A 14,196-nucleotide genomic window follows, 5' to 3' on the forward strand; every position below is an offset into this window, starting at 1 on the left:
TTTATTGTCAAACTACTGTTTTCTCTTTTTAAATCTTAATGACAACCAAAAACATCCAAATGACCCTGATCAAAAGTTCACAAACCCTGGTGATTTTGGCCTGATAACATGCACAGAATTTGACTTCAAATGGATTTGATGGGTTACTAAAGGTAACATCCTCACCTGTGACCTGTTTGCTTGTAATCAGTGTGTGTGCATAAAAGCTGAGTAAGTTTCTGGGATCCAGACAGACTCTTGCATCTTTCATCCAGCCACTGACGTTTCTGGATTGTGGGTCATGAGGAAAGCAAAAGAATTGTCAACAGATCTATGGGAAAAGGTAGTTGAACTGTATAACACAGGAAAGGGATACAAAAAAATATCCAAGGAATTGATAATGCCAGTCAGCAGCGTTCAAACTGTGATTAACAAATGGAAAATCAGGGGCTCTGTAAAAACCAAACCACGGTCAGTTAGACCAACAAATATTTCAGCCACAACTGCCAGGAAAATTGTTTGGGATGCAAAGAAAAACCCACAAATAACATCAGCTGAAATTCAGGACTCTCTGAAAACTAGCGGTGTGGCTGTTTCATGATGCACAATAAGGAGGCACTTGAAGAAAAATGGGCTGCATGGTCGAGTCGCCAGAAGAAAACCATTACTTCACAAATGCCACAAAGTATCTCACCTACAATACGCCAAACAGCGCAGAGACAAGCCTCAAAACTTCTGGAACAAGGCAATATGGAGTGATGAGACCAAAAGTGTACTTTTTGGCCACAATCATGCACGTTACATTTGGAGAGAGGTCAACAAGGTCTATGATGAAAGGAACACCATTCCGACAGTAAAGCACGGAGGTGGATCGCTGATGTTTTGGGGATGTGTGAGCTACAAAGGCCCAGAAAACTTGGTAAAAGTTGAAGGAAAGATGAATGCAGCACGTTATCAGCAAATACTGGAGGCAAATTTGCACTCATCAGCCCGGAAGCTGCGCCTGGGACGTACTTGGACGTTCCAACATGACAACGATCCAAAACACAAGGCCAAGTCGACCTGTCATTGGCTACAGCAGAACCAAGTGAAGGTTCTGGAGTGGCCATCTCAGTCTCCTGACCTCAATATCATTGAGCCACTCTGGGGAGATCTCAAGCGCGCAGTTCATGCTAGACAGCCCAGGAATTTACAGGAACTGGAGGCTTTTTGCCAAGAAGAATGGGCAGCTTTACCATCTGAGAAATTAAAGAATCTCATCCACAACTACCCCAAAAGACTTCAAGCTCTCACTGATGCTAGAGGGGGCAATACACGGTATTAAGAACTGAAGTATGTGAACTTTTGGTCAGGGTCATTTGGATGTTTTTGGTTGTCATTAAGATTTAAAAAGAGAAAACACAGTAGTTTGCCAATAAATGGCTTCACCCAACCAATAACCATGAGTGAAGAAAAAGATTGTTTGTTATCATTCATATTCTCTGAAACAAGGCCAAGAAAGGAAAAAAAATGCTGGGGTATTTAAACTTTTGAGCACAACTGTACCTGAATGCTCTAGACCAGAAACCTGCAAAAACTTCTGCTTTTATATAGGTGGTCATCCTTGCAGATAAATAATTATTCTAAGGTATTTTATTGGCAACACCCTGCTGCTACTTACCATCTTACTTTCCATGACAGCAGTAAGTATGTACACACTGCTTCTGCATTTTGACTTAGATTATATTAAATTAATAATGACACAGTGTAACTAATCCTGTGCTGTTATTCATCTAAAGTTTTATTTAGCTAATTTTAAGATCTTCTAAAGACTGGAATTTTTTTCTATATTGTGACACGTAAAACCATCAAAATGGGTACACTTAATTTTTGTCATGACTATAGAGGGAGACCAGTGACAGAGTGAAATAAAAATAAAAATAATGGAGTGTTACTTTCAGACACCTCTCACCCAGCCAAACCAGATCTCACACTTTGCACTGATGAGGGGCAGTTCCCTGAAACACAGTGTCTGCAAATTGAGATTCTGGTTTTGGCTTTTATCCTAAGTCATGTGACAAAGCTCGTTAGAGAGTAGATATCGACCAGTCCTCTTCCTCTCTGAAGAGACAATTTGCATATTTCCCAGAGGCGCATTGCAGCTTAAAAGTCTCCTCATCCTCACTTTGGCATGTCAAGCACACATGTCACTCTCCGCAAGGAGAATCATTACCCCTAGGATCAGACCCTCTCACCCAGCCAAACCAGATTCTTTGCACTGATGAGTGGCAGTACCCCAAAACACAGTGTTTGCAAATTGAGATTCTGATTTTGGCTTTTATCCTAAGTCATGTGACAAGGCTCATTAGAGGGTCGATATTGACTTTTAGGACTGCTACTTCTTATAGGTGACACTAGAGTTCTAGTCCTCTTCCTCTCTGAAGAGACAAATTAAGTCAACAAAAATGCTCATGTATTCAAGAACAGGAAGTATCTTTTTCCTGCATGAGTGATCCCCCTCTTCAACTCCTGACCCAGCTGCTCTGCTCCTCCCCCTGCCAGGGACCTAGCAGTAATATATGATTGTAGTTCCAATGATGACTCATACGTGGAAAAGAGACTTCATTTCTACATGGAGCTTAGAAGGATTCAGCTATTCCGTTTTAATCATGTGATTTCATACACCTAATGGAAAAGAGAAGAACTAGCTGGGTAGAAAGGCAAAATGAGCAATTGTAATTTGTAAGTACACAGTGCATTATAATATGATGATTGCAATATATTAACAGGATAATAATTTTGATGGGAGTGCTCCTTTAATTTTAAAATACAAACAATCGCTTCAAACATGATCCCAACATACACCTCTTACCTAATCTCTCAATACCTTTCTACAAGTAATCTCCATTTCTCACAAGACTTCTCTCTTTGCTTTGCTTTCCTCTGCTCCTTACATTATGATTCCAAGATTTCTCCCATGCATTCTTTATAATCTAAAATTTACATTTTGAATGATAACAATCATAGCCAACCGGAGAATCAATCTCTTCTCTAGCCAAAATATATAGACGGGAAGAGAGCTGGGGAGCTGGAGCTACACAGCGGAAGGATTACTATAAGATTATTACATATACTATCTGTAGTTGTTTTTTTACATTACAGGAATCATTTGGAGTCCATGTTTCTAACAGCCAGAGATAATAACAGCAGTTCGGTAGGGATGCTGTGTGTTAGACCTCAACTGATCATATACCAATGATCTATCATGGAGATAGGTCATCAGGAAAAAAGTATTGGACAACCCCTTTAGTAATAATATAATAACCAACAAAAACTAGCAAGCCTGGAAGAAGAATGGGCTTAATGAATGAGACCTATACCTATCTAGGTGTGTCCCACTAGATAGCTAGAAAGTGTTAAAATTAGTAACTGTAACATCCATGTGTGAACACGCTCCTGCCACGCTGGCTATGTCCACCAGGCGGCGTGGCTTGAAGACCGCAGCTGCCGCTGGGCAGCGTAGACATTGCTCAGCTAAAACCTAGGCCTGCCAGACTGATGACCTTTCTATTTTCTGTTTTTGTTCTGGTACTTCAGGGTTACATTTGATTAGTGAGGTGAGGAGTGAAAGAGAAATTAATAATAGATTAAAAAAGCATTCTCAGCATTTTTTCCTCTATTTTTTGAATATGCATTTAAAGAAGCATAAGTGCATTCAAATATCTATTGATCACTGCCTTCTCCAGTTTCACTCCGGACTTCTTCTGGACCATGGGACTTAAAATGAGACTAGCCAATTCATACTAGGTTTTATGTGTGGACCAGAAGTGGCTTTTCCATTGTAAGTCTATGGTGCCTCAGTCTCAGTCTCATAGCCTTACATTGGGAAAGCGGTTACCACTCCACACAGTAGACTCTGAGCTGGCAAAGCTGAAGAGTGGATGCGTTGTCCAGAAGTGGACCAGAGCAGCACTGGAGATAGGGGAAGATGGCAATTAGTAAGTATTTTACAACACATGCTACATTACATACATATTTAGAGAGGATTACGGAATTATAAAATTGATGGCTTCTTAAATAAATATACTGATTGAGGGTGCGTTTATTTATTTAGTGGGGTCTCTGAGACTCAGAGTGGAGACATCTATTAAAGATTATGCATTAATTTCATAGGTCTTATTTTAGCAAAAATAACAAAATAAGCATACACCCAGCTGAACAAATCTTGTCTCTCTGCTTTTACCCAGTCTTTGTTGATGCAGCTGCAAAGGTGAGATCATTCATTACTATAGTATGTGACCGCTGCAGCCAATCCATGGACTAAGCAGTCATTCTAATTTAGTTGCCATGAAAACTTAGAGCCAAGTGATTGACGGCAGCGGTCACAAGCAGTTGTTATGACATCACCTCTGCAGCTGTGTCAACAAAGTCCTGGGGCAGCAGCAAAGAGACAAAAAATTAACCACTTAGATGGGAGATAAGGCTAAGTACAGCTTAAAGGCACAGTGAGCTGTCATAAGAGAATACAGATGAATATGTAAGCAGAGCATCAGATAGAGCGCCCCCCACAGGCCCGCCCAGAAGCACGAGCATATCATTATCTCCAAACTGAAAGTAAAGCTGGCACAAGAACCACAGGACAGATTTCATCAACCTAGGTATCATTTTAATCAGTGTAATGATGCCCACCTGACAGTGTATGTAGTTTACTGAGCTCATGTCATGCAAGGTGAGGGAAGGAATAAGTGTACAATGACAGTAAGAGGGGGAAGGGATCCCAACAACTAGGGAAAGGGGAAGTGGAGACCCCTAGGCAGATCTAATATCATCCTGCCTACCCTTTCGTCCCTATATTGGTTCAACACCAATCGCTGAGCAAGCACCTAAGCGCTGAATGTCCCTAGAGCTAGGCCCTGGATAGGGAAGGGATGGGATGAGCACTAGTCAGGCCCCACTACAAACTAAAGACAACAAGGTAGACAAACAAAAGGGATACACTTAGCTTGAGCAGACACCAGAGAGATAATGCCAACTGTCCTCCAAGGGCACAAAAGACGAGACTAGCCAAATGCCAGTACTCCAAGTCTACACAGAGGTACATAGAACTATCAGCGGTGACTCTCTGGAGAAACCGAGAGTTTTTAACTACCAAGCAAGGGTGTGCCAATCAGCAGCAGAAGGTGGAGGTCGCTGCCGGGTCCTAAAGGAAGAAGGATATAACTATACTAAATAGATGAGAGGATGAAGAAGGCGTCTACAATGCCAAGCAACCTGACCTTCTACAGCCAGATCCAGAGTGACTGTCTGTCACACCTGACACACCCATGACAGTACCCCCCCTTCTATGAGTGGCCTCCGGACACTCGGGACCTGGTTTCTCAGGATAAGAGGTGTGGAATGAACAAACCAGCATGGGGGCATTCACCTCTGATGCCAAAACCCACATCCTTTCCTCTGGACCATAACCCTTCCAGTGCACCAAGTACTGTAGGGAGCGACGCTGGAGGAGAGAATCTACAATCCTTGAAATCTGAAACTCCAAATTACCATCAACCATGATTGGAGGCGGTGGCAGGGGGGAGGACTCAAGAGGTTCTACATATTTCTTGAGCAGAGATCTGTGAAACATATTGAGGATCTTAAGGGCCTGAGGTAGCTCAAGACGAAACGCTGCTGAGTTAATGACGGCAGTTATTTTATAGGCACCAATTAATCTAGGTCCCGGCTTCCAGGAAGGAACCTTCAACTTGATACTCCTTGTATATAACCACACAAAGTCATTCATACTTAGGTCCGGACCTGGCGAGTGTTTCCTTTCAGCCATACATTTGTACCTGTCTCCCATGATGTTCAAATTACTCAGAACCCCCCGCCACACCGGGGAAAGCGATGAAGCAAAACGTTCCTCCTCAGGAACTCCAGAATCCCCTCCCCCACTAAAAGTACCAAACTGTGGATGGAAACCATATGCACCAAAGTACCGTGACCTACCAGTAGATTCTTGGCGATGATTATTAATAGCAAATTCTGCCAACGGTAAGTAAGATGCTCAATCCTCCTGGTTTTCGGAGACAAAACACCTGAGGTAAGTCTCTAAATTCTGATTAATGCACTCGGTCGGCCCATTCGACTAAGGATGGAAGGCAGAGGAAAAGGACAGCTGCACCCCCAGTCAAGAACAGAAAGCTTTCCACAAATTAGAAACAAACTGGGTCCCCCGATCTGACACCACATTGGAGAGAACCCCGTGAAGCTTCACAATCTCATTTGTAAAAACCTGAGCAAGAGTCTTGGCATTCAGAAGTGCCGGCAATGCGACGAAGTGAACCATTTTACTGAACCTATCTACAACCACCAAAACCTGTCACGGGTGTGTCGCCACGAAGATCATCACGATTACACAGCCTGACTTCTCACAGATGAGTTTTTGGTGCTTTGTGTTTTTCGGCAGTGAGGGAGTTAACTCTCTCTCTCTCTGTGCTAGACGAGGTCCAGCCTCGCCCAGCTGCAATCAATGCTGCTGTAGTGGGACTCCTTCAAATGCCTGCCGGTCTGTTAGGGAAGTGTCGGTGAAAGCATTTCATGCAGACTAACAGAGCGGATCGTGGTATTTGGAGTTTCAGAGCTAAGTGCATTTGGAGTGTTTTTTCCCTTCCTCGCTTTATCATTTATCTCCTTTCCCGTTGGTGTTCCCTCTGTTGTAGTTGTGTAGTTTTTGTATGCAAGGTGGTTTTGGTTTTACCCTTGTACTGTCTCGTTCGTCTAAGTACTGAGTGTGGGCATATTATTACCTGTCCCCTTTAGTTGTGATCAGGGGTCCTTCTCAGGACTAGATTACTTAGGTGCAGGGATCCTCAGGAGGTAGGGGTTACGCTGGCAGCCTGGACCTCTGTACCTTTAACAGTACCTCCAGGTAGAGGGATTAGTCAGGGCCCCAACTTAGGGTCAGCTTAGGCCCCCTACCTCCAGTACACAGAGACAGCGTGACAAAACCACAGTCTTGCCTGCAGATACCGGTAGGTCAGAAATAAAATCCATGAACAAGTGTGTCCATGGTCAGCTAGGAATAAGTGTACAATGACGGAAAGAGGGGAAGGGAGCTCAACAACTAGGGAAAGGGGGAATGGAGACTCCTAGGCAGATCTAATATCACCCTGCCTACCCTATCATCCCTATATTGGGCGGCACGGTGGCGCAGTGGTTAGCACTGCAGCCTTGCAGCGCTGGGGTCCTGGGTTCAAATTCCACCAAGGACAACATCTGCAAGGAGTTTATATGTTCTCCCTGTGTTTGCATGGGTTTCCTCCGGGTTCTCTGGTTTCTGCCCACACTCCAAAGACATACTGATAGGGAATCTAGATTGTGAGCCCCGATGGGGACAGTGATGATAATGTATGTAAAGCGCTGTGGAATATGTTAGTGCTATATAAAGATTATTATTATTATTATATTGGTTCTGCACCAATCGCCGAGCAGGAACCTAAGCTCTGAATGTCCCTACAGCTAGGCCCTGGATAGGAAAGGGACAGGGTGAGCATTAGTCAGGCCCCACTATAAACTAAAGACAACAAGGTAAACAAACAAAGGGGATACACTTAGCTTGAGCAGACACCAGAAAGATAACGTCAACCGTCCTCCAAGGGCACAAAAGATGAGACTAGCCAAATGCCAGTACTCCATGTCTGCACAGAGGTACATAGAACTATCACCGACGACTCTCTGGAGAAACTGATAGTTTTTAACTACCAAACAAGGGTGTGTCAATCAGCAACAGAAGGTGGAGTTCGCTGCTGGGTCCTAAAGGAAGAAGTATATAACTATACTAAAGAGATGAGAGGATCAAGAAGGCGTCTGCAATGCCAAGCGCGGTGACCTTCTACAGTCGTCTCCAGAGCGACTGTCTGTCACACCTGACATGCCCATGACAGCACAATCCTGCTGACAGCTGTGCTTTAAAGGGAGAAGAATGAGAATGGAGAGAGTGGGGCTCTGGTGAGTAAGTGAGATATCTTAGAGAATTTGGGGTAGAGTAGTAGTTTCCATTGTAGTTAGAGATATCCATTGCAAACAATAAATATATGTTGGAGTACAGAGTGCAATCAATAAGTTAATGAATTCAAAAGCAAAACATTGACAGACATCTATTTAAGCATGTGTAGTAAAAGCAAAACATTTCATGGCTATCATTTCTACTTATACACTTACAAACAAGATAGAGATACATAAAGTAGCAGAACCCCTAAAAGCTACCTCTCCTGTACACAATGGTAACAGTGCTTCCTAATAGGAGCAGCAACAAATAGACACCTTCTGATCCGTCACTATAACCTGCTGTGTCAGAAGCGAAGTAGCATCTTCCATCCTCTTCATACATCTGCCTAATACAGTATGTACACTTACCCATTGAAAGCTGACAGAGAATGAAGTCTCTATCGCAACAGACTACAAACTGCCACTACGTACATGACATTGAAGGCTTACTTACACTTTGTAGTCTGTTGCTAATGAGACGAGTAGCAGATGTTAGAGAAACTGATACTACTCTTACAGTCTTAGGCTATGTTCACACATCATGGATTTTTTTCTGCAGCAAAACCTGATCTCTTGCCAGGAGGTTGTTCAGGATTTTTTTTTTTTCTGTTTTCTTGCTTTTTAGCTTTTTTTGGTGCGTTTTTTCAGCTTTTTTTTTTCACTGTCCTCTTGTCTCTGTTATGCATGTTCATAAAGCTCAGAGAAAAAAACATCTCATTCTGGTTTAGGCACAAAAAACACTAATAAAAAAATGCTGAAAACTCGACACCTGCGTTTTTGGTGTGTTTTTCTTCACCACCCATTACTTCCAATGGGTGAAAAAATGCTGAAAGAAGTGACATGCTCTGTTTTGCTAAAAGCCATGCAAAGCATCCATGATGTGTGCATGAGATTTCTGGAATCTCATAGACTTTGCTGGTACTGTAAAAAGCAGCTGAAAATTTGCATAAAAAAGCATAAAAAACACTGTAAAAATTGTGTGTACATAGCCTAAGATGTCTCTCCTGAAGGTCCATTTTTAGGGGTTGTCCAATGCACAACCACTTTTGTGGTCTTCCTGAAGAAGATTGTTAACTTCAAAATGCGTTGAGAATAAAACCGTACTGGCACCTTTATACCGCATATTCGATTTTTTTATTTTGTATTCAAAACCAGCAGTGCAGAAGATGCACATTTTGCTACAACTTCATTACCCCGTTGGATTTAGGAACCTGTGGCGCTGCAGCAGCTGGAACATCTCATTAATGTTATGTCTTACAAAACCATACCAGATGACCAGTTACCCATTCTCCTTATACACTGGTATACTGGATAAAACCCCATAGCATTTAATTTGTCACCACAACCTATTCAGTGTCCAAGAGGTGCAGTTTCAGATTTCATAGGGATGCATCTCAAAACAGTGGACAGTTGTCAATGTATTCATATAGTGTATGTTAATGAGAAAAAAACAGAGGAACACAACAAACAGATTTCTTCAGAAAGCTGAGCTCCACTATTGTTTCTCCTGGGGAAAAAAGCATAAAACTACTTACTAAAACGGACATGGCTGTAGATCCAACAGATATTCTTTAAAAGCTAGAATCACACAGAGTAATAGCAAAGCATTTCTGCAGTCGACCACTATTACTTAAAATTGGGGAGAAAAGGTTCATCTTGCCAAACAAAAAAACCTTCAAGAACGCGTTGTGTGAATCTTTGAAGCGTGGTTCTAATAGATACCATGTACATTTTATTGCTTTGGAAAACTACAGGTTCCAACTGTATAAATGCCAATAATGTCCAATGCTTTAAAGCTGCTATAGTAGAAGATCAGATTTTAGCAAGTGCTTTCTAGGCAATACGCCAAATTTCGTCAGATTCACTGAAAGGAATAAGAAAAAAGCCCTGATTAATGTCCTGTTCTGCATTACCAAAGGGGTACCTCTAGGCAAGGAGCACAATATACAACATCAAGCCAGAAAGCTTAGATCAATCTTTGAACAATCACATTTCCAAACCACATTTTATCCAGAAATCAGTATGCTAGCACTTTTCTAATGTGTATTCCCTGTGTTGCAATATGCTTACTGGCAGATGTCAGAGTATGCAGTTTCAAAGAATTCCCAACTTATTATACAATCCGTACACTGTTTTTACAAAGTGTTTCAAATGCCACTTAGAAAATCAGTGCTTAAATTACAGCCACTGATGGCTAATACAGCATCGCCCAGCTCCAGCAATCTGGCAAATGTCATATCTAGTCTTACTCATGCATTTTTCCACTTATTTTGCACATTACAGGACACACTTAATTCTCAGATGTCATTAAGGAGACAAGTCAAACACGTTCCAAGTGCGGCTTTCTCACAGCATGACACCACAGGCTTCCAGAGGACAGGAAAGTCTATTTCTGACCGGCAGGTGTACAGAACACTTAGCTGGCACCTCAATCGCTCATTTCCTAACTTCTTACGAAAAGAAAGAAAAAAGGGTTCTTGGCGGAGAAGACATTCAATAAGGGGGTGGGAGGGTAGCCAGAATGTCTGTAAACATCATGCCTGGAAGGGGTTAAATCAGAACATTAGAAGATGGGCTGATTAGAAGTAGGTCATTGGCCAGCCCTGTCTCAGGAGGCCAGAAACTCCAGCTGTGACACTTGTAAGTGATGGAGTAAAGGCAGCAGCTCCCATCAGGTCAGGCAGAGGGTGTGTGCCCCCTGCCACATGGTGGGATGCAGGGCTGGTGCCAGGAGCAGCCTCCCTGGAATGTGCTACACCAGGAATAAGGAGCTCTTCCTCTGCTCCAGGAATAAGAAGCTCTTCCTCTGCTCCAGGATCTGCTTACATTCACTTACATTATTGCTTCTCCCTTTCTTCTGTGGTCACATAATTAAAATCAATTCAGGGAAAAAATCTCATCTGCTTTGGAAAGTAAAAAAAGCAAAAAAAAAAAAAAAAAAAAAAAAAAGGAAAAGGGAGTAGTCTTTCCCTGGCAAGAAAAATGTGGATTTTAAGCAAGTTCCTTAGGAAGCTTTTTTTTCTTTATGTTCAGAATGAAGTGTTCACATAACAGCAGGACACGAGTGACCCCACAAAACACAGCTGAGACCCCAAAGAGCTGAGAACAGACATGCCAAGCGCATCATCCATCAGTCCCTTACCTGGAGCCCGCAGCACAGGAGCAGGAGCACTGGCAGACTTCTGCGGGAGACGAGGCGATAGTGACGGGCAGCCTCTGCCATCATCCCGGCGGACAGCACTGACAGGGCTCACAGCAGGCAGTGCATGGCCGGCACAGGCGATCTAGTAGATTCCAGGGGATCCCGCACTGCTCTCACAGGAGGTGATAAGTTCACTAGCTCGCCGCGCTGGAGACTGACTCCCAGGCATGGGCTCGTCTTCTCTATCCCCCTCCTTTACACCCCCTCAGCCTGTGCAGAAGTGAAGGGACGGGAGCTGTCACTACGGGACTGGGTGCAGGAGGAAAGCTGAACAAAGAATGCAGCAAGTTCTCAGCGCCGAGGAGCGCAACTTGTAAAGATGGCGCTGGCCGTGCAATTACCGTCTGTGTCCATCCTTCTCGGCGTGTCAGGCGCTGTGCTGTCACACATGTGCAGGTCCAGGTGCTGTGCTGTCACACATGTGCAGGTCCAGGTGCTGGAGGTGACGGCCGCTTCACCCTTGCGCCTCTGCAGTGTCCAGGTGCTGGAGGTGACGGCCGCTTCACCCGTGCGCCTCTGCAGTGTCCTCCCCTCACACTGCACCTCCACCTTTACAGAGGTAACTCGCCCGCACGGTGGAGTGATGGCCTCACAATTGTGCCCCACACAAAGGCAGCTATGTCCCCAGAAGAGCAGCCAGCCCGGGCTTAATGTCTCCTATGCATCCAGTGCTGCTCTCATTCCTGGTCCAGACCAGTGAAATAAAAACAAAACAAAAGTTCAAATTTCTAACATGAGGGATGAATCATCCTGAGAAAGTGCTGGGCTTAACCAGGGCTGGGAGCTCCCCTGCCTCAGCCCAGAAACCAGAGGGGAACAGTCCTTTCTCTCTGCAACAATCATTACCTGACAGACGTGAAATAACGCATCAGACAGCTGAAATCATTCGCTACCATTATCCCTCGCAGACCTAAAGCCATCCGTGTGGCGTTCCCCAATGATCAGAGGCGCTTTAATCGTTTGCCATCTGAGCAAGTTCGGTAAAATTACTAATCAAATAATATTTCTCTTGATTCCCTGCACTTGGAACTGCCGGAAATGTTGTAATTGTTGCCATAAACACAAAGATTTGGCCATAATCACATACAGGCAGAGAAGGAAATCATTCCAGTCATTGTAAACTGATCCCACATTAGCGGCATTGCCTTACAACGTGGAATGCTCCGCTACAACTGCTAAATGGTCTCTGGACTTTCAGACAACATGATCTCACTACGCAGGCAATCTGCAAATCACTGCATAAAAGAAATCCTTTTTTCTTAACCCTAAAAACACTTTAAATTGTCAGCCACTTGGTCCACTAGGCCCGCTCACTGCCTGTGGTCAAGTGTTATCTCCAACAACAGAGAGGCTGAGATGGATTACAGCAGGAGAGCAGGTCTTCTCTCTCTGCTCCTGCTCTCCTGTCTGCCAACTAGTGCTGGGTCATTCATGAACAATCGGAGACAAAGAGCCGGCTCCCTGCTGTGATTGAAACCACTAAATTCTCTGAATGGCTCTCACTGGGCGTAAAATTCCGGTGTTCAGCAGACGTAATCCGGCCCAGCCGAACCAAACTCTGCCCACTCATCAATTTAATTGGCTGGTTTCTGCCATGGGTGGGCGGGGTTTCGCATTAATGTAAGCTTAAATAGGTGTTCACTAGTGATGAGCGAGCATGCTCGCTACTGCTCAGTGCTCGCCCGAGCATCTCACTGCTCGAGATGCTCGGTACTCGCCGAGTATTTCCGGGGTTGCTCGGCAGGAACTCGGTTCCCCTTCCTGCATGTTTGGCTCTCTTTACAGAGCCAATGAACATGCAGGGATTGCCTGCCACTCACTGTAATGCCGTAGCCGTGTTGGTTGTGGCATTACAGTGATTGGTTGGCCACACAGCGTCATCAGGTCTATATCAGACCTGGCGCCGCCATGCTCGTCACAGTCACTCCAGAATCAGACAGTGTAGGGAGAGATGCTGCTGAGCTAGGGAGAGATTTGCTTGCTTTTAGTTAGTGTAGGTATACCAGACTATATTAGAGACACATGTCCATCTCAACTAACAGTCCTTCTGAGGACTAATCCATCTGCAGATATATCAGGCAGGCAGCGTATATAGGCAGGCAGGATATATAGCAGACTGCAGTGCACATAGTACAAAAGGCTCCATTCAGGTTTTGTATGCTGCTGCTGTTAGATATTTCTAGAAATAGGCCCAGGTCTCAGGGGCCAGGAATAATTTTTTTTGGATCTTAATCCTCATTATTTGCTTAAAAAGCAATACAGAGAACACCGTTTTTTTCTGCACCATTTACTTGTTGGCAATGCAGAATACAGTTAGGTCCTTTCCATATTGCAGCGCTAAAAATCCAGCTATTTAAAACTGGTTTGTCCGTCACACGGATCACATATAATTGTGCTGAAAATACTGCCATTTCTGGCCTCCATTAAAACATTTTTTTCAGTGTGTCAGTGAAGCTATTGACACCAGTTTGCTGTTTAAAATAGTTACCTACAGGCCAGGTATTTAAAACTGTGGTTTGTCCGTCACACGGATCACATATAAGTTCACTCCAAATTCAGTCATTTGTAGTGAGCGTGGAAGATATTGTCCTCCATTTAAAATGGGCAAGGCACGTGGCAAGGGAAGGGGAACTGGACGTGATGGTGATGGTGCATGCAGAGGCCGAGGCCGTGGGCAAGCTGAAATTGTGCCACAACAAACACCCACATATTCTCGCTTGACCTTCCCATCCCAATTAATAGGAGACCGCAGAACACCACTATTGAAAACAGAACAGTGTGAAAAAGTTATTGGTTGGATAGCAGATAATGCTTCCAGTCACTTAGCCACCACCACCACCACCTTGTCTTCCACACGGTCAAGTCTCAGTAGCTGTGAGTCTGAACCGCATATTCCTCACCCTTAACCTCCTTCCTCCCACCATGCAGAGTGCCCAGAGACAACTGATCCCACACTTGGACACTCCAAAGAGCTGTTCACTTTTCCATTTATAGATTCGGGCCTC

The 14,196-nt window shown here is 44.0% G+C and overlaps 1 protein-coding gene across 1 annotated transcript in view; it reads right to left on the reverse strand.

Annotated features, from left to right (window-relative positions):
* Positions 1-11,884, reverse strand: part of FGF18 (fibroblast growth factor 18) — a 622,141-nt gene extending 610,257 nt beyond the window's left edge. The window contains exon 1 of the mRNA XM_073649281.1: positions 11,132-11,884. Coding sequence (XP_073505382.1) covers positions 11,132-11,215 — 84 coding nt within the window. The 5' untranslated portion in view covers positions 11,216-11,884. The remainder of the gene's footprint in view (positions 1-11,131) is intronic.
* Between the last annotated feature and the right edge of the window lie 2,312 nt (positions 11,885-14,196).

Source organism: Phyllobates terribilis, unplaced genomic scaffold, assembly GCF_046119375.1.
Source record: "Phyllobates terribilis strain yellow unplaced genomic scaffold, ASM4611937v1 Scaffold_10__3_contigs__length_209671492, whole genome shotgun sequence".
Lineage (NCBI taxonomy): Eukaryota > Metazoa > Chordata > Amphibia > Anura > Dendrobatidae > Phyllobates > Phyllobates terribilis.